At 41.9% G+C, this 23,492-nt stretch overlaps 1 protein-coding gene across 2 annotated transcripts in view; it reads left to right on the forward strand.

Annotated features, from left to right (window-relative positions):
- CNTNAP2 (contactin associated protein 2) overlaps window positions 1-23,492 on the forward strand; it is a 1,051,893-nt gene that overhangs the window by 655,889 nt on the left and 372,512 nt on the right. For both annotated transcript variants that reach the window (XM_071559619.1, XM_071559620.1), the window contains one exon: window positions 11,355-11,461. In XM_071559619.1, coding sequence (XP_071415720.1) covers window positions 11,355-11,461 — 107 coding nt within the window. The remainder of the gene's footprint in view (window positions 1-11,354; window positions 11,462-23,492) is intronic.

Consider the following 23,492-nt stretch of genomic DNA (forward strand, 5'->3'; position numbering starts at 1 on the left):
TCAGCATCACGTCAGTAGCACTAAATCATGTTTTGCCTTGACTTTCCTTTAAACACAGTGCCATAACAGCAGCTGGGACATTGACTTTCAGGATGTTCAACTCAAGACCTACTAGCTGTGAAATACAACTCCATCTCCTCGTGTCACAGCCAGTGCTGAGCCAAGAACCGTTCTTGTATCAGTAGATGTTGGTGGCATCTCACAGCTCCATGGCCATTGATGCTGTGAATGACCCTTCCCCCCAAAAACAGGACTTCGAGCCACGTTAGTGTAGGGTAAGATAAAAAGTAAAGGTCCTTTAATAACACAGGGCCTACAGCCCACAGGAATACAGGATGACATGCACGTGTCCCAGTTCTTGTTTCCATGGCTTTTATAATAAGATCCCTCCAATCATTGCTTTACACATTTCTCAGTTCACCCCCAGTCCCACCCCTGGTCCAACCCCTGGAATTGGGTCTGGGGTCGTCAGGACCCTCTGTCTTCATCAGCTCTTCTTCCTCAGGCACACAAAGGTCCTTTGGAGTTCATCCAATTCTGGCTTTTGGGTCACTCTGACCTGTGTTTATGTTTCATTCTGTGGGCCTTCTGATATCCTTCAGCTCTTTACCTTGGAAAGGAGTCTAAACAAGATTAATTAACTAAAGGAATTTGAGCTCCCTGTTCTGGGACAGGGGCAGTGATAGAAAGGCATTAAACTTAAACTGTTAGAAATATTAACCCTCTAAAAATCTACAACTACTGTGTTCCTAAAATCTACAAAATGTGAAAATCAGAACAAAAACCCTTTTGGCATCACCATCAAGGGGCTCTCCATTTGCCAAGCAGGACACATTTAATGGTGTGGTAGTTTTAGCTAGGCCTCAAATTAGCAGGCTCAGACTAGGAGAGACAGGTATCACCTGACTAAGCAACCAAAGAAGTATTTCATACCAGATGACACAAACCTGAGATATGAATACAGGAGTGGGAGGTGTTCACTCAGTTCCATCATGGCCAAAGTAGAGGCAGGACATGCAGCTGCTGCCCTGCTGTCTGGGCCCTGCTGCTGCTACTTGTATTTTGTTTCAGCTCAGGGAAGGAGAAACATTTTGTTGTCATACTTTCTGTTTCTTGCTGGGTGTCTTTAGGGGTGCTTGTGGATCTAAAGTGATAGAATCAGGTTTTGGTGGGAGGTAGAAAATTGTTACATCTAACTTGTGTAAGTGTGTGTTATATTGCAGTTTCTTTTAATTTTCTTTTTTTCTGCATAAATATACATAGTTTAAGTTAAAATTAGTTTCTAGGGGGTTTTCCCTTCTCCCTTTTCTCAGCTGGAGGGAGGGAGGCTGACTCTGTATTGGGCAGTTGGCTCAATCCAAGACAGAGAAATGGTGGAGAATAAAGGCATGACCAAAGACATTGGCAAGTGTCCCGGGAGCTTGGAGATTGTTTTGTAAACTATCAAGAGTTTGTCTCATTGGTGCATGTAGAATATAAACAATATTTTCTTACTGCTGGGTGCTTGTTTTGCCACTTTTACTGACTGTCTGGTTGCTGGGTTTGGGTATGATGCATCAAGACTTGTCTCACCTCTTTGAAGATCAGTGTGAGACACCTGTTGTCCCTGACTAAGACACAGGAGATCAAAAATGCAGAAGATCTGCTGTGGGGTGTGCACAAGGAGTGGAGAAGTGTCACAGCCAAGGACTAGGACAACCCATGCCCAGTTTTGATTGACAGGAATCTTTTAATAGCAGGAATCTTTTAATACGAAATCATCAGTTTTATAATCATCTTTATTACCAAGTAATTCTTTACCTTATGGGTAGAAACAAAGATTTCAAACCATCAGTTTCTTTATAAAATTTAGGAATAAAAACAGCTGCATAAAAGCTGTAGTTTCCTGGTGGTTCAATGTATGATCACTTGTGTTTATTAGGGGGGAATATTGTAGTCACTGTTCTGTGTTATTTGGGTTGTTCATTATTTCATGTGCTGTGATAACTGTGATCCTTCAAAGAACTAGAGCAACTTTCTCCAAAAATCTAACATGGATTATAAAGTTCACATCATAAAATCTCAGGAGCTGTATTTGATTAAAATTATTAAAAAAAAAAAAAGAAATAATAAAGAATTAACAAGACAAAAAAGAATAAATGTTATGGTTTGTTCCCAAGCCCAGCCAGTATATTCTATTTTACCTTTCTGAAGTAGCAAAAGAGAGGTGAGTAAATGAATATAAAATTAGTGCAGTCAGAGTTTGAACAGGGCAAAGCTTGGAAAGGTGTAAAGATTTCTACAGAAATCTGGTGACTAAAATCCCTGAGATTCTTCTGGAGATTCTCAGGGCTTAAAACATATTCTCAGAAGTCTGAGCTGTGTCCTGTGGGCACAGGTGGGTTAGTAGTGACCAACTGCCACTTTTCCTGTGTGTTTGTTCAAGTAACAAGCTCAAACACACCAGTCCAAAAAAAAAGAATAAAATTATTACACAGGGTAGCTCTGGAAAGCCTTTGCATGGTTAATAACTAGACAAAGGTCTTCACTAGGTCATGGGAAAAGTTAAACAAAAACCATTGGAGACAGAAAATATTTAGTAACTGGCCTTTCCTAACAGTTTATTCTTCCTTTTGTTTCAACTCATTTAACTGGCTTAAGATAGATGCAAATATTCTTATTTACACTGGCTGAAGACTGTGATTTCTGGCTAAAACATTGTGCAACAGAGATGATCATTCTTATCTGGACTAATTAGTTCATTTTTGGATTTCTGGGTTTATCATCTACCCCTGTAACATTATCATGGTGCCCTCCAGTTTGAAGCTTTGGGGCTGGATGTAGCCCATGGGACATTCTGTCCCATTTTATCCTGTTGCTACTCTACCCCCCCAAAAATGGGTTGTCCAGTTCCTGGAAATGCTAAATTAGAACTAGCATGATTTAATTCTAGGGAACTAATTTGTGAAGCGCTCTGAAAATTAAAAGCAGTAGAAAAGAAAGGAAAAATTAGTTGTATAAAAAACTAAAACCTGCAGAGATCCAAGAGGATCACTTAATCCAACTGTGATAACTGTGGTATTTTTCTCTATTCTTTAGTCCTTCATTAATCAGCCTAATGCAAACAGCTCAGTAAGGCACCTTGTTGGTCTGAAGATAACACCAAAACCACTTTGGCAGCCTTTCCTGGGAATATGCCACAAAGGAGCTTTGCTTCACCAAATGTCACTGAATATTTTAATATTGATTTGCTCTTTATAAATCAGCCTTTAAAAGTGCCAAGCCTTTTGTTTGGATCTCATGACAGAACAGGTCTGATAATGTTCACCAAAGAAAAGTGGCCTTGGGTTACCCTGAAGTGCTAAAGAAAGGGCAGGTCCTCCTGGGTTCAGGATTGTGGGTTACACACACCCGTGCACAAGGAGGTTGGAAGGCAGCAGCAAATCAAACTAGTTGGGGAATTACTGGGAATCCAAATCAATTTTACAGCCCCCTTCCATCTGCCCTTTGCTTCTCTTTCTGTATGAGATCCAAATCCTGGAGCTGAAGACTTCAAAGTCACTTCAAACACTTGTTACATTGGAAGAAACGAGACAGAATCTTAAAGGTAGATCAGCTGGTTTTGAGTTCCTTTGGGATGCTCTGAAAATCAGGTTCTCTTTGTGGAATGAGTGATTTTAACCTGGTGCAGGACTCTGCAACAGCACTCATTGTTCATTGCTACTTTCACCAGAATGAGCAAAATGAATTCTGTTGCAATAAAGCAGCATCATTGCAAACACATATAGAATATTTTTGTGATTTTCTTACTAGCTTAGAGAATGAGCTTTAAATTCAGCTTAAGAGCTGCAAGCATTATTTGTTGCTCTTATAAATTATTTTCCCTGCATGTTAGAATCATAGAATCATAGAATCGATTGGGTTGGAAAAGACCTCCAAGATCATCAAGTCCAACCCTTGGGCCAACTCCAGGCCCTTTACCAGATCATGGCACTCAGTGCCACGGCCAATCTCAGTTGAAAAACCTCCAGGGATGGGGAGTCCACCCCCTCCCTGGGCAGCCCATTCCAATGCCTGAGCACTCTCTCTGCAAAGAATTTCTTTCTGCTCTCCAACTTCAATTTCCCCTGGCAGAGCTTGAGCCCATCGTGCCCCCTTGTCCTATTGCTGAGTGCCTGGGAGAAGAGACCAACCCCCACCTGGCCAGAACTTCCCTTCAGGCAGTTCCAGACAGTGCTGAGGTCACCTCTGAGCCTCCTCTTCTCCAGGCTGAACACCCCCAGCTCCCTCAGCCTCTCCCCACAGCACTTGTGCTCCAGTCCCTTCTCCAGCCTCGTTGCTCTTCTCTGGCCCCGCTCCAGCCCCTCAATCTCTTTCCTCAACTGAGGGGCCCAGAACTGAACACAACACTCAAGGTGTGGCCTCCCCAAGGCAGAGTCCAGGGGAAGGGTCACTGCCCTGGGCCTGCTGGCCACGCTAGTTTTGATCCAGGCCAGGATCCCATTGGCCTTCTTGGCCACCTGGGCACACTGGTGGCTCCTGTTGAGCTTCCTGTCCCTCAGTCCCCCCAGGTCCCTCTGCCTGGCTGCTCTCCAGCCACTCTGTGCCCAGCCTGGAGCGCTGCAGGGGGTTGGGGTGGCCAAAGGGCAGGACCTGCACTTGGCCTTGTTGAACTCCATCCCATTGCAATCAGCCCATCTCTCCAGTCTCTCCAGATCCCTCTGCAGAGCCCTCCTGCCTTCCAGCAGGTCGACACTCCCTCCCAACTTGGTGTCATCAGCAAATTTGCTGATGATGGACTCAATCCCCTCATCTACATCATCACTAAAGATGTTAAACAGGACTGGACCCAACACAGACCCCTGGGGAACACCACTGGTGACCGGCCGCCAGCTGGACACAGCCCCGTTCACCAGCACTCTCTGGGCCCGACCCTCCAGCCAGCTCCTAATCCAGGAGAGGGGACACTTGTCCAAGCCATGGGCTACCAGCTTTTCCAGGAGTATATTATGGGAGACAGTGTCAAAGGCCTTGCTGAAGTCCAGATAGACACATCCACAGCCTTCCCCTCATCCACCAGGTGGGTCACCTGATCGTAGAAAGAGATCAGGTTGGTTAGACAGGACCTGCCCCTCCTAAACCCAGTTTAGAGCCCTAAGATTCCGTGGCCTTCTTGAGCAGTCAGGTAACCTCGTACAGTAAAAAAAAATCTAAATTTTTATAATGTTTTACCAGACAATATAAAGTGTGTGGGTGTGACTGGAGGGGGAAGGTGACAGAACAGCAAACTCAACAAAGGCTGCAGTGTGCATTTTGAAGGATCTTTGCAAAAAGTGGGTTTTAAGGATATATTTGGAGGTGATATAAAGGGCAATTAGGGGAAAAATACCTTAAAACCATTCAAAGCAAACTGCTGGTGGTTAGTTCTGAGGCAGAGAACTGGACAAAAAAAAGCAGAACAGAAGCAATTTGGGAGAGAAATGAGAGGTGAGGTGTGAGCAGGAGCAAGATTAGATAGGGATTTGATGATGAGAAGGAAAAGATTGAATTTCATGTTAAGCAGAATTCAGCCCAGGTTATTTTCCTTTGCAAAAAGCCTCTTGTTCTGCTCCACAGAAATTCTCAGCCTCTCATTATCGGTGTAGCATCTGAGTTCTTTCAGTACAATTGCAGGTGATAATGTCAAATATCTGTGGGTGGTGTGTGGAGTTCATTCCTTCCTTCTGGCCTCTCAGGTGGAGGAGAAATTGCAGAGCGGAATGTTTTGGTTTGTTGATTTCTTGACTTGATTGTTCCAAATTTATATATAAGAAGAGTAGATTCAGGTTGGATCCAAACACCAGCTGCATTTTGCACTTGTGCCAGAGATGGGAAGTGTGAAAGGGGAGAAGGAGTAGGGAGGGAATTGAAGGAAAGGTCTGTGCTTTACAGGGCAAATTAGTGAATTTTTGATGGCTCTTCCACACTGAGGGACTTTATTCAACAATGTATTTGTGACCAACTGGGCATTTGACTCCCCGTGCAAAATAACTTTTTATCTTCCTGATCAAATTATCTCTAAAGCTGAGAATTGGAGTCGAATATTCAACCTTTTGGGTGCAATAGGTCTGGGGAAACTCATTAATATATTAAATATCCATGCCCTGAGGGTTACAGTCTTCTAAAAATTACTGAGGCAGTGACCAAACCCTGTTGATTTTCAGAGGCACAGCCACAACGCTAAGAAAAAATAATTGCATCATGAGAAATAAGGGATGGAAAGGAATACTTTGTGTTTCTTATGGAATATGAAAATATCTGGGTTAGAAAGGCCTCAGAGGCTTCCAGGTGCCTTCAGGTGGGAACAAACCTGAAGTGCCACGATCTGGTAAAGGAACTGCAGTTGGACCAAGGGTTGGACTTGATGATCTCGGAGGGCTTTTCCAACCCAATCCATTCTGTGATTCTGTGAAGCCATTCCAGATGAATGTCAGTCTGAGTTGTTCTGGAAATACCTTTTAGCAACAATGAACCTCATTGCACCTTTGCCCTCTCCCTGTGCACATTTCTGACCTTGCTGTGTCCAACAACTTGCTGTGCAGTCAAAAATCAGCCACTGCTCATTTCTGCTGAGTGAGGTGTGATTTCTTCATGGGTCTTTCATGTTACTCCCCTGCTTATAGTGACATTATGAGATCCCTTTGCTTTTTCTTCTTTTTGTTATTTTCTTCCTTCTTCTTGGCAATAAAGGTCCACTTAGACTGGCTATGCCACACATGGAACAAACACAGAACTATAAGAAAAAGGACCCTCCCAAAACCCATCACCACCAACCCCCCCCAAACAAATAAAAAAGCCCATGGTTTTGTATTATTAGGTGACAAAGTTAACTTGAGGTAATTTAACAAATAGAAAAGAGATCTCCAGATCACCAGGCAATTAATCTGCCTTTATACTCTTAGTAGGCTTTGGAAGAAAATAAGGGAAGAGTTTGCTTTCTGGAATAAATGCAAGGTAGAGTAGAATGCAGCAGATGTTTATCAGCAGCTCATTGTTCAGGATTAACCTGATCTCCTCCTCGGATAAAACACATATTTTTTATCTCAGACAGGGGGAATGTAACAGACCTACTTTGTCAGATGTCAATAAAACATTTGGTATATTGTAGTGATGGGAATTATTAGTTAAACCAGGAAAGATTAGCCAAGAGAAGAATTGCAAAATGAGTTGTGAAGTGTGAAATGGAGTTACCTCTCAGTTTATATTGATGGGATAATAATGACTGAGACATGAGAGCTGTTTAGGAGTAAGTGCCAGAGATTGTCCTGTTTAATGCTCCAACCTTGGCTCAATATTAGGAATAACACAGAATAATAGAATCGGTTGGGTTGGAAGAGACCTCCGAGATCATCAAGTCCACCCTTTGGTCCAACCCCACTGTGATCATCAGATCATGGCACTCAGTGCCACGGCCAATCTCAGGTTAAAAACCTCCAGGGATGGAGAATCCACCCCCTCTCTGGGCAGCCCATTCCAATGCCTGAGCACTCTCTCTGCAAAGAATTTCTTTCTGATCTCCAACTCCAATTTCCCCTGGCAGAGCTTGAGCCCATCGTGCCCCCTTGTCCTATTGCTGAGTGCCTGGGAGAAGAGACCAACCCCCATCTGGCCACAACTTCCCTTCAGGCAGGTCCAGACAGTGCTGAGGTCACCTCTGAGCCTCCTCTTCTCCAGGCTAAACAACCCCAGCTCCCTCAGCCTCTCCCCACAGCACTTGTGCTCCAGTCCCTTCTCCAGCCTCGTTGCTCTTCTCTGGCCCCGCTCCAGCCCCTCAATCTCTTGCCTCAACTGAGGGGCCCAGAACTGAACACAACACTCAAGGTGTGGCCTCCCCAAGGCAGAGTCCAGGGGAAGGGTCACTGCCCTGGGCCTGCTGGCCACGCTAGTTTGGATCCAGGCCAGGATCCCCTTGGCCTTCTTGGCCACCTGGGCACACTGGTGGCTCCTGTTGAGCTTCCTGTCCCTTAGTCCCCCCAGGTCCCTCTGCCTGGCTGCTCTCCAGCCACTCTGTGCCCAGCCTGGAGCGCTGCAGGGGGTTGGGGTGGCCAAAGGGCAGGACCTGCACTTGGCCTTGTTGAACTCCATCCCATTGCAATCAGCCCATCTCTCCAGTCTCTCCAGATCCCTCTGCAGAGCCCTCCTGCCTTCCAGCAGGTCGACACTCCCTCCCAGCTTGGTGTCATCAGCAAATTTGCTGATGACGGACTCAGTCCCCTCATCTAAATCATCACTAAAGATGTTAAACAGGACTGGACCCAACACAGACCCCTGGGGAACACCACTGGTGACCGGCCCCCAGCTGGATGCAGCTCCATTCACCAGCACTCTCTGGGCCCGACCCTCCAGCCAGCTCTTAATCCAGGAGAGGGTACAGCTGTCCAAGCCATGGGCTACCAGCTTTTCCAGCAGCATGCAGGGATGTGCTTATGATACAGACTCAGCTAGAAACATTAAAGCAGAAAGATTTGGATGGTACAATGGAAGTTCTAGTGCCGAATGGTGCAGGATTTGTGTATAAAGATGGAGGTCATTGGTTGGAAGGGATGAAAAGAAGAAGGATGGGAATGCACTGAAGGTTCTTAATGCATTGTGCAATCTCAGGGTGACTTTGAACCCTATTCTTTGGCAGTCAGCAAAATGCTATATATAAAGAAAATTATCTTAGTAGAAAAACACAAAAATGTTGTTCAACTCTGAAATCAGAAAACATTGAAAAGACCTTCTCTAGAGAATACTCGGGAGAATCCAAGTGCCAGTGGGAGCAGTGCCAGGAGGAAGAGCTATAGAAAATGTCTTTTCCAACGGGAGATTTGTTCTCACAAAAATACAGACGAAGAAAAGTTATGATTGCTCTCTGCAAAGTGTTCAGATGCAATCCCAAAGGAAAACAAGAGTCGTTTTATGCGGAAGTCAATCTAATAAAAAAAAAACAAAACAAAAGCACAAACAAAACAACACTGTAAACTGTGCAGAAATTTTGGGGTGGAAAGGAAAAATGTATCACATTGGAAGGGATGAAGTGGGAGGAGCCACTTTGAAGGCTTGTTTTGCTTTCCTTCTTATGTACTGCAGCCTCATTCCTAAAGGAAACTGAAGAATTTAGCTGGCTAGAAACATAGTTTTTTAATACAAATGAACTGCAAATCTTTGGTTTGGAGCTCATACATTTTGAATTTATACTAATTGATAAGGTAGATATTTAAGCATCTGCTTAAATATACACATTTCTTAGCAGGATGGTATGGAAATCTGTATATTACTCATTCTCTGGAAAGAAAAGTGTTTGAAAAATACTGGAGTTTGCAGTGATAAATCATATTTCTAAATTCCAACAGGATTCTTTTGGAATTGCTACATTCTGGCTACCTCCCATTTCCTGCAAACTTTATTATGGTGGGCAAGGTTTCTCCAAAAGGTGGACAGAGGAGCACCAGACTAATGTTACAGAAGTTTTCTAATGGATTTATTATAAAAATAAATCCTGTCATTCTATTTTATAAAATAAATTAACAGAAAATTGAGGGTGGAGGAAGAACTTGGGAAATGATCCTATAGGCTGATATAAACTCCAGAATGCACTGAGATACTGTTTACTCCCTTTTTCTAACTACATTATCTTTAGAACAGGAATAATCAGGTGAGTAAAGAAGGAATTTTGCAGTTGCAGACTATGCTCATCCTCCCATCACAGTGGAACTGTAAAATCAGCACCAAGGGGTTGGCTGAATATCTCTGGTTTATGACTTACTACGCTCCATTAAATGGCACAGATAATTAGCTGGGGTTTATCTTTCTGAAGAATAAGTCATTTACCTCAATTATACAGTCAGTAATGCAGGATCTTTCCTAGTTATTCTGCAATAAAACTAAGCTACATTGCTCTAAAATATGAAATTTGCTGCTACCATTACCTGTGAGGCTTCCTATAAATAGCTGGGGAAATGCACATAGAAAAATGTTTGGCTTGGTCATTGAAAAATTACTTTTCAAGTCATGTCCATTCAAATGTAAAAGAAGTGGAAAGGACATAAAAGTAAGTTATTCTCAAAGGCTGGAGAAAGTAAAAAAAAAAAAAACACATTCAGATTTAGAAAGTTTTGTAGTTATTTATAACCTTAAATAAAAGTTACTTTCATGAGATTGTTTTTGAGAAGTCGCTGCTCTTTGCTTCCCTGCTCTTGTACCCGTCAGCCATGGACTCATGGAAATTGTTAATTGTTTGGATGTTTAGAAATGGGCTGCTCTATGCCCTTGTTTTTCTTCTGCAGTGTTGAGAACACAAGTGAATAGCAGCAATCAGCTCCACCTATTCCTTCAGCCTGCCACACTTACAAAGCTAAAGGAATTCATTTAAACCCGGTTAAAACCATCATTTATGGAACTGTGATAATTCCCTCAGGTGGTTTCACTGTATTTGACCATCAAAAGAAAAATTTTAGATGCTTTGTTTCTTGTTTTAGGAGAGCATTTCTTTAAAAACTACTTTTAACCAAGCCAGTATTTTCTGATCTTTACAGAAAAGAATGGGTAGCCTTGAAGAATAAAGGCTGATATGGGATGTAAGACATCTCTATATATGAAGAACTTTAGATTTATCTTAGAGATAAGGACATAATTTTTAATGCATTTCCAAAAATATTTTGTTTGTCCAATAGAGGGTGTCCTAGTTTGGAATTTCTTTTAATGTCATAATGAAAAAATGTAGATTGGTCAAGGGAAAATGAAAAAAAACTCCTTTAGTTCTTGATAAAAAAGCAAAGCCAGTACTGAGCCTGATTGCAATAAATTTAATGAGGAAAAAATGTCTTTGAAATGCTATTTCAAAGCTCTTTCAAAGAGAAGAAATTTAATCATTTCAGAGGTGCAAGTAGATGGTAATTCCCATTTTTGACTGTAGAAAAGGACCTGGCCAAACTCAAACCTTTGAAATCGCATTAGAACAGCATTTCAACCAATAAATGCATGTTCTGCTATAACTTTGGTTTATCCTTTTGCATTCCTTCCTCTCTGCAGTAACAGCACAGCTGGAGAAGAAAAGCAGGTGTACAGGAGTAAGGTGAACAATCAGCTGAGTCCCCTGATTTCTGATGGCTGAATCTATTCCACCTTTATTGTGGGGTTTTACTGTTCATCAGAGGGCCACAGCAAAGCCTTGAGGAATCATCTTTTATGCAGTTGTGTGCTCAGATATAAATTCTGTTGATGTGCCTCAAATAACAAGGATTAATTACTAGACAAGGACATGATACACTGCTTGTGCAGCTTAAAATTGGGCTTTGTGTAAATCATGGTGCTCATTTAGGTTTTTTTCCTGTCTTTGCATCTCGCCCTGCCAGGTGTGTGCCCAATCACTGCGAACACGATGGAAAATGCACCCAGACGTGGGACAGCTTCAAGTGCACTTGTGATGGAACTGGATACAGTGGGGCCACCTGTCACAACTGTAAGCATCCTGCAGCTCCAGTGTCAGTGGAGGGGGGAGGCACTTCTGTCTTTGTGCTGGTTTAAAGGGAAACCAGCAGGAGAAACAAACCCAACACCAAAGAGATGATAAGTCAGAGTTACAATTTAATAACAATATTACAATAAATGCAATGGCACAAAGAGAAATTGGGTTTAACCCCCAAACCCAGCAGTGTAACCCAGCCCCCTGGGGCACAAACACAGTGGGGTTTGGTGGCCCCTGTGCTGAGCCCCACGTGGTTCCTCCGAGTCCAAAGGAAAAGGAAGGGACAAACCTGTTGGTGCAGATGATGGCACAGTCTGGGAAAGAGTGGTGGGCTCCTCCTGGCCAGGGTCTGCTCCTCCTCTGGATCCAATGAGTGGTCCCAGAAGTCCCCAAACCCCGAGATTCTCTCCCCTCAGGTTTGGGTGGGAGCCCCCAGTGCCTCCCCCAGGGCAGGGAGTTCCACACTGGGGGATCTGACTCTGGCAGTCAGGGGGGATTTTGGAATCGTTGCTGGCCCATCAGCAGAGCTGAGCCCTCAGGTGGGTGTGGAGGTGCCAAGGACTCCCTGCAGGGCAGTTCTCCCAGCTCCTCTGCCAGGCTTCTTTCCCAGCCAGCTCCCAGCCTGAGGGCTCAGCTGTGCCCTGGGCAGCTGCTGCCAATGGGCCATTGGGAACAGTTGGTGGGCAATGAATGGAGGGCGGAGAATGCCCAGCTTTGGTCACACCCACACAGGGATAAACTGGTTCCACCTGCTGAACTGGGACAGTCTATTAGTTGACATAAAAAGTCATAGTCTTTTCTTGTTGTTAGAGATCCTCAAGCTTGTTTGGAAGAAGGTGTTGGTTTAATCACACTCCACTTCCTCTGCCCAAGGCTGTGTGTTCATCTCACTGTGCTGCCCCATGGAGGGTTCAAAGCAGCCCAGTCCTGGCTGGGTGTTCTGAGCACACACACCCCCTCTCAGCATCTGCACACCAGGCAGAGCTTCAGATGGACACAGTGAATCTGCCCTGAGCTGCTGCTGCTTCAGGTTGCTAATCCCAGAGTGTTTATACACTGATTAGCAACCATTTGAAAATCTAATTATTGGCTCTGTGGTTATGGGTTTCTCACATAGTAATATTTCCTCTGAGCTCCACATGCCCTACACTATTAAAGTACAGACAGAGGAAAGGTACAGTTGCTTTTTTCATAGGTACCCAACAATTCATGCTGAGTCAGTTTTATGTATCTTCTGTTCCTTCTCTCAGACACTAAAAGGTGGGATTTTCATCTGCAAATGTATTCTAAGGTGCCTGCAAGATGGAGAAAATATATCCAGTCCTTACTTCCATCTTTTCTTTCTTTTGCAATCCCCTACTATTGAGAAGAGAGTAAAAATGCTTTGAACAGGTGCAAAGGTGAAATTGAAGCCAGGATTTAGAGAGATGCAAATTTATATAATTTTTAATCTACTTTAACAACAGCTGACTACAGTTTTACAATGATAATTGCAGAATCATTTCATTTTTAACAGAAAACCCACAAACAAATGAGAAAACTGACCATTCTCAGTTGTCTGGGTTGCACCAAAAACCTGTTCTGCAGTTAATCATTATATAAATGTAAGAGGGGATGTATTTTATATAACTATTAATGTACAATTCTTCAGTTCCAAAGGGAAGTAGCAATGACAAGTGGATGGCATCACTTTTCTGACATCACATTTATTACAAAGGAAAGAAAAAATAATCTGAGGAGTGTGACATTTCACTGAATAGAATTGTCACCTCCCTTTTATGGATAAAACAAAGCAGTAAGGCAAGTAAAGGGCACTGCTGGTCTGCAGTATCAAAGAGGGATTTGGAGTGTATTGTTGTCTTGGTTTGAGATAAGCAACTGCCAACCCCCCCAAGCACAGAGAGAAAAGCCTCCCTCCTAACACCAGGGAAAGGGAGGAAAAGAGAGGGGAAAGAAAAAAACACTTCAAACTGCATTTATACTAAATCTACATATATTTTTCACAGAAAGAAAGAGACAATTAGAAGAGAGTACAAATATTCACTCACACAAGTCTGCAACAACAAGTTCCCCACCTCAACTTCTTAACGAACACACAAATTCTACTGTCCTAACTACACATTACTTAAGAAGAAGCTTATTCCCCAGGGAGACAAACCCAAGCAGAAAGGAGAGACCCAGAACAACACATTTTACTTTCCTGAGGTATCCTGTGAGCCAGTGGTGGGCCTGGTCCTCTCCATCCCCCCTGGGACAGCATCGTGCGTCCTCCCAAGAGGGGGGCTGAGAAGCGACTGCCTTAACCACTCCCACACTGGTTCCTACTGCCCTGGAGATGATGTCATAATGTGGTATGGAATACAAACTTACTGGCTAGAAGAGGTCAGCTGTTAGCTCAGCCCAGCTCAAGTCAGCTGACAGCTTCGGCCTAGTCCAGACTTCAGAGCCCAAATCTAGGCCCACCTAGGTGAACCCATAACAATTGTCCTGTCTTTAGCTCTGGATAAAGTGTCTGGGATTCCAGACACCTTCCAGGGCAGTGAAGACACATTGTTTGAGAACATTTACTTTGTAATTCAGGCAAAGTTTCAGACTTAGATGTGTAAGCTTTGGCTTTGTTACGGTCTTGCTTTATGAACATAATTTTAGTTTTTACCTATACTTCAAAATTCTTCTTTCTTATAAAAGAAGGTTGAGCTGAAAGTTACTGTCTTGTCAGATCATGTGTGTGGACAATACAGCAGTGGTCAGGATTCTCTGGAGCAGGAAAGTGTTTGGATAACACTTATTCAGTACCATTTTACTTAAAGCTAATATTATTACTATTATATATAAAATTATATATATATACATTAATATATTATTATATATAAAATTATATTATATTCCACAGCAAAATGTGGTTTTCTTTTCTCAGTGCATGTCTGTGTGGTGGATATTCCACAGCAAAATGTGGTTTTCTTTTCTCAGTGCATGTCTGTGTGGTGGATATTCCACAGCATTTCTCAAAGGGGCTGGAGTCAAGACTATGTTAGTGGGGATTGTAACTCCATTGCTGATGATTTTAATGAGTGAATTTTGCTGAATTTAAAAGAACAAGATAATTCTGTGTTACTAAAGGATTTTTTTTTTTTCAGTGAGTTGATTTTTTGCTTTGGTCAGGTAATTCAACACTTCCCTGAGCTTTTGACCTGAAACAAGGCAAAGCTTTGCAGCCTTGACTGAACTTCAGGTTGTGGTTTTAGGTTCCTTTGAAGTAGAAATTCAAAGACAAACTCAACGGATGAACTCCTTGAAGAGAAAAATGTTTGCATGAAAAACCTTAGGAATCAAAATTACCTTTTTCACCATAATATATTTCTAGTATGAGACTGAAAACAACAGTTATAGAGAGATAGAGGAATATGGGCCTTAGACATGGTAGGAACTGTAAACCAAAAGTAAACAGCTAGAGAAGGAAAAAAATCTAAATAAATGAATCTGAAGTAAATTCTTATTATTTCTCCAGTTGTATAAATCAATTACATTGTTTGCTATTTTAAGATTATGAAATAATTTGCTTTTTGGAATATGCTTTTTGGACCAAAAGTACTTGAAAATGATGTCTCTCCTGCCATGGTAAATACCCAGGGAATCTACAGGATTCCTTTCAGCAAGCAGATATTCATGTTCAAGGAAATGTGGTGGCCTGATAAATATCACACCGGAGCATTGATTTTATCTTTAGACAAGATTAAAAGTAATGATTTGCAGTGATAAAACATTTACAAAATTATTTTAAAAACAATGATTGGTGTTAGAGTTAACAGCAAGTATTATCCTTACTGGTTTATTGTTTCAGGTATATTTTGAGCCCTGACTAATTAACATTTGCAGCCTACCAAAGGCTGGCCTGCCCATGCAGAGTTCTTAGAGCAAGGCTTTTCTTAAGTCTGGTGGTGAATGGTTCCTGAAACCTTTGAGAACAGGACCTCATTTTCTTTATTCCTTCTCTTTTCCATCCTGCTCTTCAGGTAACACCGTTCTGCTGCACTTTGTATGAGTCATACATTTAGTTTTAGGCTCTGGTGTTTTTCCCACTGTTTACAGTGGTATAAACTCAAAAATTGTGTATCAGAATAACCAATGATCATTCAAGCCTCTTTGTCTCAGATTTTTAAAACAAAAGTCAGTGCAGGCTTTATCTGGAATATCAAAGGACTTGGAGAGTTCCCCAGGACTGTCATGCACCTTCCACCCCCTGCAGGAACTTTGCTAGATTAAGGAAAAGGACAGCAGCACCTTGTTTGATCATATTTGCCTTCTGCTAATGATTTCCAGTGGGAAAAATATTCTATTTGCACTTCAAAGATTAGTATTAATTATCATAAAATCATTGAATGGCTTGGGTTGGAAGGGACCTTAGAGGTCTTCTAGTTCCAAACCCCCTGCTGTGGATAGAGGCACATCCCACCAGCCCAGGTTGCTCTGAGCCCCAACCAGGCTGTCCTTGGACACTTCCAGGGATGGGGCAGCCACAGCTTCTCTGGGCAACATGTGCCAGGGCCTGCCCACCCTCACAGGGAAGAATTTCCTCTAACATCCAATCCAAGCTGCCATCTTTGAGTTTGAAGCCAGTCCCCCCTTGTCTTACTGCTGCACACCCTCCAAAAAGTCCCTCTCTAGATCCCTTTGAGGCCCCTCCACCTACTGAAAGGTGCTCCACAGTCTCTGAGGAGTCTTGTCTTATGAGCCACAAGTTCTGTGCATCTTTAATTTCCCCTTCAAACCAACACTGCCTGTACTTTGGTGTACATATTCCTTCAGGAATATTGAACAGGCAAAAATTCACCTATAAATTTTCAGGCTGACCTCCAGGTCACAATCTGAGTGTTCTGTAACCCAGCAGGAGAAATACAACCTTACATACAATTGTCATTAGGACAGGCACTAATTAACACCAGAATACACAGCGAATTCAACTCTGCTGTGAAAGAACATAAGCACTTTTTTTTCCTTTTTTTTTTTTAGATTGGCAATTTGCTGTAAGTGTTTTTCAAAATGAAAATTTGAAACAATGTAGTGATTCTTAGTTTCCACAAAAGGGAACTTGACCTCTGAATTCTCTCTCTGTCTCCTCATGGCTTTTGGAATAAATGTGACCCTGTATTTTGAAATTTGATTCAAAGTTAATGAGGAATAAACCCCTAATTTTCTCTTGAAATGGTAAGTACATTGTCACTGGAAATGGGCATTGATATTTTTTCCAGGAATATTGACTATCTCCCTAAAATGAAATATTCTCTTAATAAGGAGTTTAATACTATGTAGAAACACACTTTGAGTAAGAAACATTTGTATCACACACACTGTAGAAGCTGTGATAGTTCCCATTGCTCATTATTGTCAAAATCAATGGGCAGCAACACAGATTTAATCTTCATGGGCTGGGATCTTCAGCAAGACCTCCATCAGTTGGTTGGTAAGATCTGATTTTCCTGTATTTCTATAAATGAGGAAGCACCCAGAATAGTGGCCCTTCTCTCTTCAGAGTGTAGGTAGGAAAGAATGGCATGGAACTGTTTTACTGTCAGTGATTTGGGAAGTAGTTCCTTAGTGAAAAAGGGGGGAAAAAAAGTAACTGTAATTTTCTAGTAATCCCAAAGAAGCCCAATATGTCACTGGAGACAGGAGGATCTCTGAGAGAAACCATCTTATCTTTGTGTCACAAACCCATTTGTTAGAAAAAGCAAAGGCCTTGGAGCACAATAACATATTATTTGATCAGGAAAACATGATAAATGTTTCTGTGCTCAGAAACTGTGTTATGTAAGACTTTAGTGTGAAAAAATGTTCTGTTCCAAAGATGGGAAAAATGCTGCTTTTTGATATACCTGAAGTGGAGGTCACAGCCCAGTCTGAAAGGTGCTGTATTTTGAGAAGGTTTGGCACAAAACTGTCCCCTCTTCAGCTGTCCAGTGGGGATTTGTGTGCAGGGCTGTGACACACCATCACCTTGACATTTCTGAGCATTTCCCAGGGTGTTCCAGTCATTTAGTTTAGCAGCATCTTTCATGACTCTGGGATTCCAGAATTGGCCCTTCTGCAGAACCAGCACAGTGATAGATGCTGCAGAGGGGGAATTATGCCCATGCAAGCATCTGATTTTACTGAGATGTGGCACAAGTTTGGCAAAACTGAACTAATCAGAGAGGCCTGCCAGATTTCCCAGCAACAAATTGAGAACTTCCTTTAGTGAACTTATGGGAAGACAACATATAGAATCAGAGAATCAGTTGGGTTGGAAAAGACCTCTGAGATCATCAAGTCCAACCCTTGGTCCAACTCCAGTCCCTTTACCAGATCATGGCACTCAGTGCCACAGCCAAGCTCAGCTGAAAAACCTCCAGGGATGGGGAATCCACCCCCTCTCTGGGCAGCCCATTCCAATCCCTGAGCACTCTCTCTGCAAAGAATTTCTTTCTGCTCTCCAACTTCAATTTCCCCTGGCAGAGCTTGAGCCCATCGTGCCCCCTTGTCCTATTGCTGAGTGCCTGGGAGAAGAGACCAACCCCCACCTGGCCAGAACTTCCCTTCAGGCAGTTCCAGACAGTGCTGAGGTCACCTCTGAGCCTCCTCTTCTCCAGGCTAAACACCCCCAGCTCCCTCAGCCTCTCCCCACAGCACTTGTGCTCCAGTCCCTTCTCCAGCCTCGTTGCTCTTCTCTGGCCCCGCTCCAGCCCCTCAATCTCTTTCCTCAACTGAGGGGCCCAGAACTGAACACAACACTCAAGGTGTGGCCTCCCCAAGGCAGAGTCCAGGGGAAGGGCCACTGCCCTGGGCCTGCTGGCCACGCTAGTTTGGATCCAGAACTGTTCCTGTAGCAGAAATTTGGCTTTTTAAGGCAGGTGGTGGAGCTTCACAAGGCTCACTAGGCTTGTTCATGCCAGGCAGATTGCTTGAATTGTGCCAAAGGAAGAATGGAAAACAACACTAGGAACTCAAGCTGCTTAGTTTGGAAAATATGAAAGAGGAGTTTTCAGCAGGGCAAAATTTGAGTCTGCCATTCTCCACCTCCTTCTGAGTTTCAGGTGGTTTGCTTCATCACAGCTGCTGTGGGATGTGCTGCTGGGAATAAGAAAGGAAACTGGGAAGTTACTCTGAGAAAGTGACTTTGGAGACATTGTTTGGATGGTGGTGCTTGATTTGGGGGGATTGGAGCCAAGGAAAATATTTATGAGCCAGGTCTAACCCTGGGTACAGTGATGGGAAAAGGATGATCAGCTCTTTTAGCACTATTATTAAAAAGTTCTCCAAAAGATGCTATGAGAAAAGGGAACAGAATTGCTCACCCTACCACCTTCTCCTCTTTTGAGCTGTTTGGGTGTCCCTGATGAAGGTTATGGGTTTTTTTGAATTGCTCCTTGAGGGTCCCTGTGTTCAGACTCTCTTTAGGAGTTCACCCTGCATTCCAACTCAGGAGCCTGGGGGTGTGAGCAACGCTGATCTTGGAGAAATGGGGGTGGGAAGTGAGCTAAAACCTCTGGAATTTCTAGAAGAGGCTTTAAGTCTCTTGTGCTAAGAGTATCCTCTGAGAAAGCACTTTCAGCTGCTCTTTGCCAGTGATGGCAGATCAATTTATTGTTCTCCTTTCACACACTCTGTATTTGAAATAATCAAATATTCATATTTTATACATGCTTTGCAAACCTCATTTCTTGGAGTTTTTTTTTCTTTTCTGTTGAGAATAGGGATTCTCAAAGCCTGTTTATGAAGAAACTACTTTTGTTTACAGAAGTTTATTAAAAGGATCATTTAATCAACATGTTACCTGAGGAAAGAGGCTAATCTATTTTTTTCAATAACACTTTTCAAAGGAATTGTCATCATAATTTATAATAGTCTTTGTGGGTTCATCTACTGTTATTTATTACATGTTTTCAAAGGATTTAACATAATGCATTTCTTTTCTAAGGTTGCAGACTATTACTAAATACTTTATACTGTATTACTAATAATACTTTATACTATATTACTTTTTTAATGTAGTTTAAAAATGAGACTGAAGTTGTTGGTTCAGTCTTCATGTAATTTTTCATGTGAGCCATATAAGCCCCAAATAGCAACATTTTTCATCTCTTTCTGAAGAACTGGAAAAGAAAATCTTTTCCAGTTAATATTAACTCTGATAATATCGTTGGGTGTTGTTTCTTTTTCTTTTTTTTTCTCCCCAGTTTGGAGATGTTGCAATTTCTTGATTTTGCATTCCCATATTTGTTTAAAAAAATCAAATTCTTGGTTTCAGTGCTATAGCTCCTCTACAACTAATTAATTATCAGCTGAGCTGAGAACTGCTCCTCACCAGGTGTTTATAACGTGCAGAATGTGTAGAAAATCGGAAGCAACTTGCATTTTTATTGTAAATAAATGGATGGAGTCTGTTCAGGACAGAAAGAGCTGCAGGTCCAAAATGAGCAATGGCATCAACAGTGTTTGGTGAAGGTTAAGTGGAGAAAATGACCATTAGGATGCAAAGCTGAATGGGAATAATCAACCAGCAGTAATTACACTGAAATTAAAAAATCAGCTGGAAATAACTCTGTGAGAGGAGTTGTGAGAGAGTGTAGGGGCAGTAGCTGAGTTTTTGGCAGGCTGGAACCATCCTCTGTTGTTGTTGAGAATGCACAACCAAATATTGTTTCCAAGGGACAGTTAAAAGAGAACATGTAATTAACAATAAATAACTTTAAAGCAGCTCGTGAAATCAAAGCCAGAATTAATCTTAGCCTGAAAAGGACTCCGCATATAAAGACTTCAAAAATTAATTAGCTTTTTCTTAAACTTTTCCATTAAGCCAATCTAACATATTACAAACTTCACTCTTAATGCTTTTGTGCAATTAAAGTTTCCTCAGGTGCTGATATGAAAATCCAGTTGACAGCCATTAGACAGAAAAAAAACATGTTTTGAAGTCACTACAATCCTACTTTCCTCTGTGGTGAGAGGGTGAAGTTAATGCAAATATCAGCTGTTGAAGATGTACCACAGTCAAACTAAGGAGAACTTCAGAGGGTTATGAAGACATATTTTTTTTCTGTCCACATGTAATATTTTTAAGAAAGTTTTTAAAAAAAAATAATTAAAAATAGGGGAACATACTGAGTTTAATTATTCCTTCCATTAAAAGACACTCTGTCCCAGTGGATGACCAGACATTATCCAGGGTTTGTAGCATTCCTTTGTACATCCTAGAGAAGAAAGGTTTCCTAAATTCTGCATTTGTAAGGGATTGCCCCATCTGTTGAAGGCCATACAATCAATCTGATAGACTGTGAATTGAGGGAAAATGATAGTTTTTGATTAATTGGAGTGAAACCCAGAGATAGTTCTTGCCCTTTACATGCTAGAATTTGCCTTAATAACTAAGTATAGCAATGCTTATCTTTATAATGGTAAGTGTATGGCTCCTGCAGGAAAATAATTGTTGTCTGTCTTCTTATCATAATCTCTGTGGATTTTATGGGTTTCAGGTGTTTTATAGAGCTTGATTCTTGTTTATGCACCCAACCTTTCTTTTATATCATAATATTTTTTCAGTTTACTGCAGCATAAATTTATGGCAGCTGTGCTTGACTTCCTCAAGAATCAATTGTCCACATTGACCCTTTTCTTTCAGGCACAAGAGCTGTGATATTTCTTTGTAGTTTGTTTACGGTTTTTGTTTTTGTTTTTTTTTGTTCTGGTGGGATTTGGAGTTTTATTACTACCATGCTGTAATTGAAATGAGAGATAAAGGGGGGAAAGTTTGAGGACAAAAATCTGTTGGCCAATGTAGGTGTTTGGTATCAGTCATGCTTCATAATTATTGCTTTGAAATTTTACTTGAGATAGGACATCCCATAGTTATCTTGGCTTGGTAAGTCTTTTAGCAGAAGTAATGACAGGTTGCTTGAACCCTTTAAATATTTTACTGAAAACTGAGGAGTCTTCCAGCTATGTTTGCTTTTGGCTGAGTTCATGAAAACATGCAAGATGCTGCTGTTTCATAAATGAGGTGTGTGCTAATATTACTACAAGTACTGACACACACTGATGCAGTTGGTAATTTTCCATTTGCTCAATCAAAGTCTCAACTATAGTACTTACATGTAGCTTTATATCCAGCATTATTGATTTTACTGCAACCATACAGTCTTTCTTCAACTCTCATCTTGCAAATTTTTAAGCCCATGTGTCCCTATGTAATTTCTACATCAGTTCCTTGATCACATCCCTAGTCTTTAATGGCCTAACCATTTGTGTAGAAAACTTTAAAGTTTCTTGTGGCCATGGTTCCTGTGTTTTCTATGATGCTTTCAGTGTACTTTTAGGCTCAGATGACAAGAGTAGATGATCCAAAATAAAGAGGAGAACATAAGGTGCTGTTTGCCACTATATTTTTTTTCTTTATATCTGCCACTGCTGGTTTAGAGCACTACAAATGTCACTGCATTTCTCAGGTTCATGTTTGGGCTGACTGAGCTCCAAGGTCTTGCTTTGTCTTTCCAAAATTCTTTACTTCGCCTATACCTTTCAAACCCTCTTTGGTTATCCCCATATTAATGGTTCTTGATTTCTTTGTCATTTCCTATCAATCTCAAAAGTTGATTTTCTCCTTTCATCAATATTTCTCTAATCACCTGCTGTGATTAACTTCCTTTTCCCCTAGTCTTTGATTTCACCCATCATCCAACACGTTCTGCAGGTTGGAAAGCTCTGCTGGACCAAAGCTGGGGATTCAGCAGGGTCTGGGTCACTTGATCTGCTTGTCAAGCAGAATGTTCCTGATCAGAGAGAGGGGAGATGTTGGTTATCAGTGTAGCTGAGTCCAACCCACAGAACCAGGGCTCTGCAAGGACTTAATTGCAACCATAAATTAAAGGAGGAATGACTTCAGGAGAGAAGTCTTACACTGACCTTGTTTGCTGTTTGAAAAGTGTGTGCTGTGCAATACTTCTCGGGGTTCAGACATTTTCAGGCTGGCAAACCAAAGACAAATCTACAGGTGTCAGGTTCTAAGATAAGAATGGAACTTGTCCAGAGACCTTGAGCTGCTGCAGAAGCAAGAAATGAAGCTGCAGAAACTCTGCAGAGTGACATTAGTAGAGCTCTTTTATAAAGTTAAATTAAGTTGCATTAAGACTGTTTAGATCTAGCAATTTTGGGGAATATGTATTACTTAATAATGAGCTATAGCTGTGGGATGTTGGATTGTTTGCATGGGGTGTGTGGGTTTTAAGATTGTGTGTAATAGGAGCTCTGAATATAATCCCTCCTGAAACTTGAATATTCTTGCACAAGAATACTTTAAATATTGTTAATGTAAACATAGTTGCATCCTTTCCCTCCTTCTTCTCCTCTTCCATTCTCTCCACAACTACCTGGTAACTGCAATGATGAAGAGGACTCAGAAATAAACTAACAAAAAGAAAAGCACATGAAATTAGATGTAGTGAAGTGATTTATTTAAGGATGGAGGTTGAAGCCCCTGAAAGCCCCTAAAAGGCTCAGTTGAGAACTGTGTCTGTGGAGTTCAGGCATCCTGACACTTTCTGCTGGAAGAAAACATATCATGGCAGATTGAACAACCCAAAAGAGGTGATGCTGCTGCAGCTCAGTGACCCCAGACAGTGACAACAGAAGGGAAGTTCTGGCCAGGTGGGGGTTGGTCTCTTCTCCCAGGCACTCAGCAATAGGACAAGGGGGCACGATGGGCTCAAGCTCTGCCAGGGGAAATTGAAGTTGGAGATCAGCAAAAAATTCTTTGCAGAGAGAGTGCTCAGGCATTGGAATGGGCTGCCCAGAGAGGGGGTGGATTCCCCATCCCTGGAGGTTTTTCAACTGAGCTTGGCCGTGGCACTGAGTGCCATGATCTGGTAAAGGGACTGGAGTTGGACCAAGGGTTGGACTTGATGATCTGGGAGGTCTTTTCCAACCCAATCCATTCTATGATTCTATGATTCTATGAATTATGCAGGTATGCACACAGGACCCCCTTGTGCAGGAA

Source organism: Pithys albifrons, chromosome 7 (assembly GCF_047495875.1).
Source record: "Pithys albifrons albifrons isolate INPA30051 chromosome 7, PitAlb_v1, whole genome shotgun sequence".
Taxonomy (NCBI): Eukaryota; Metazoa; Chordata; class Aves; order Passeriformes; family Thamnophilidae; genus Pithys; species Pithys albifrons.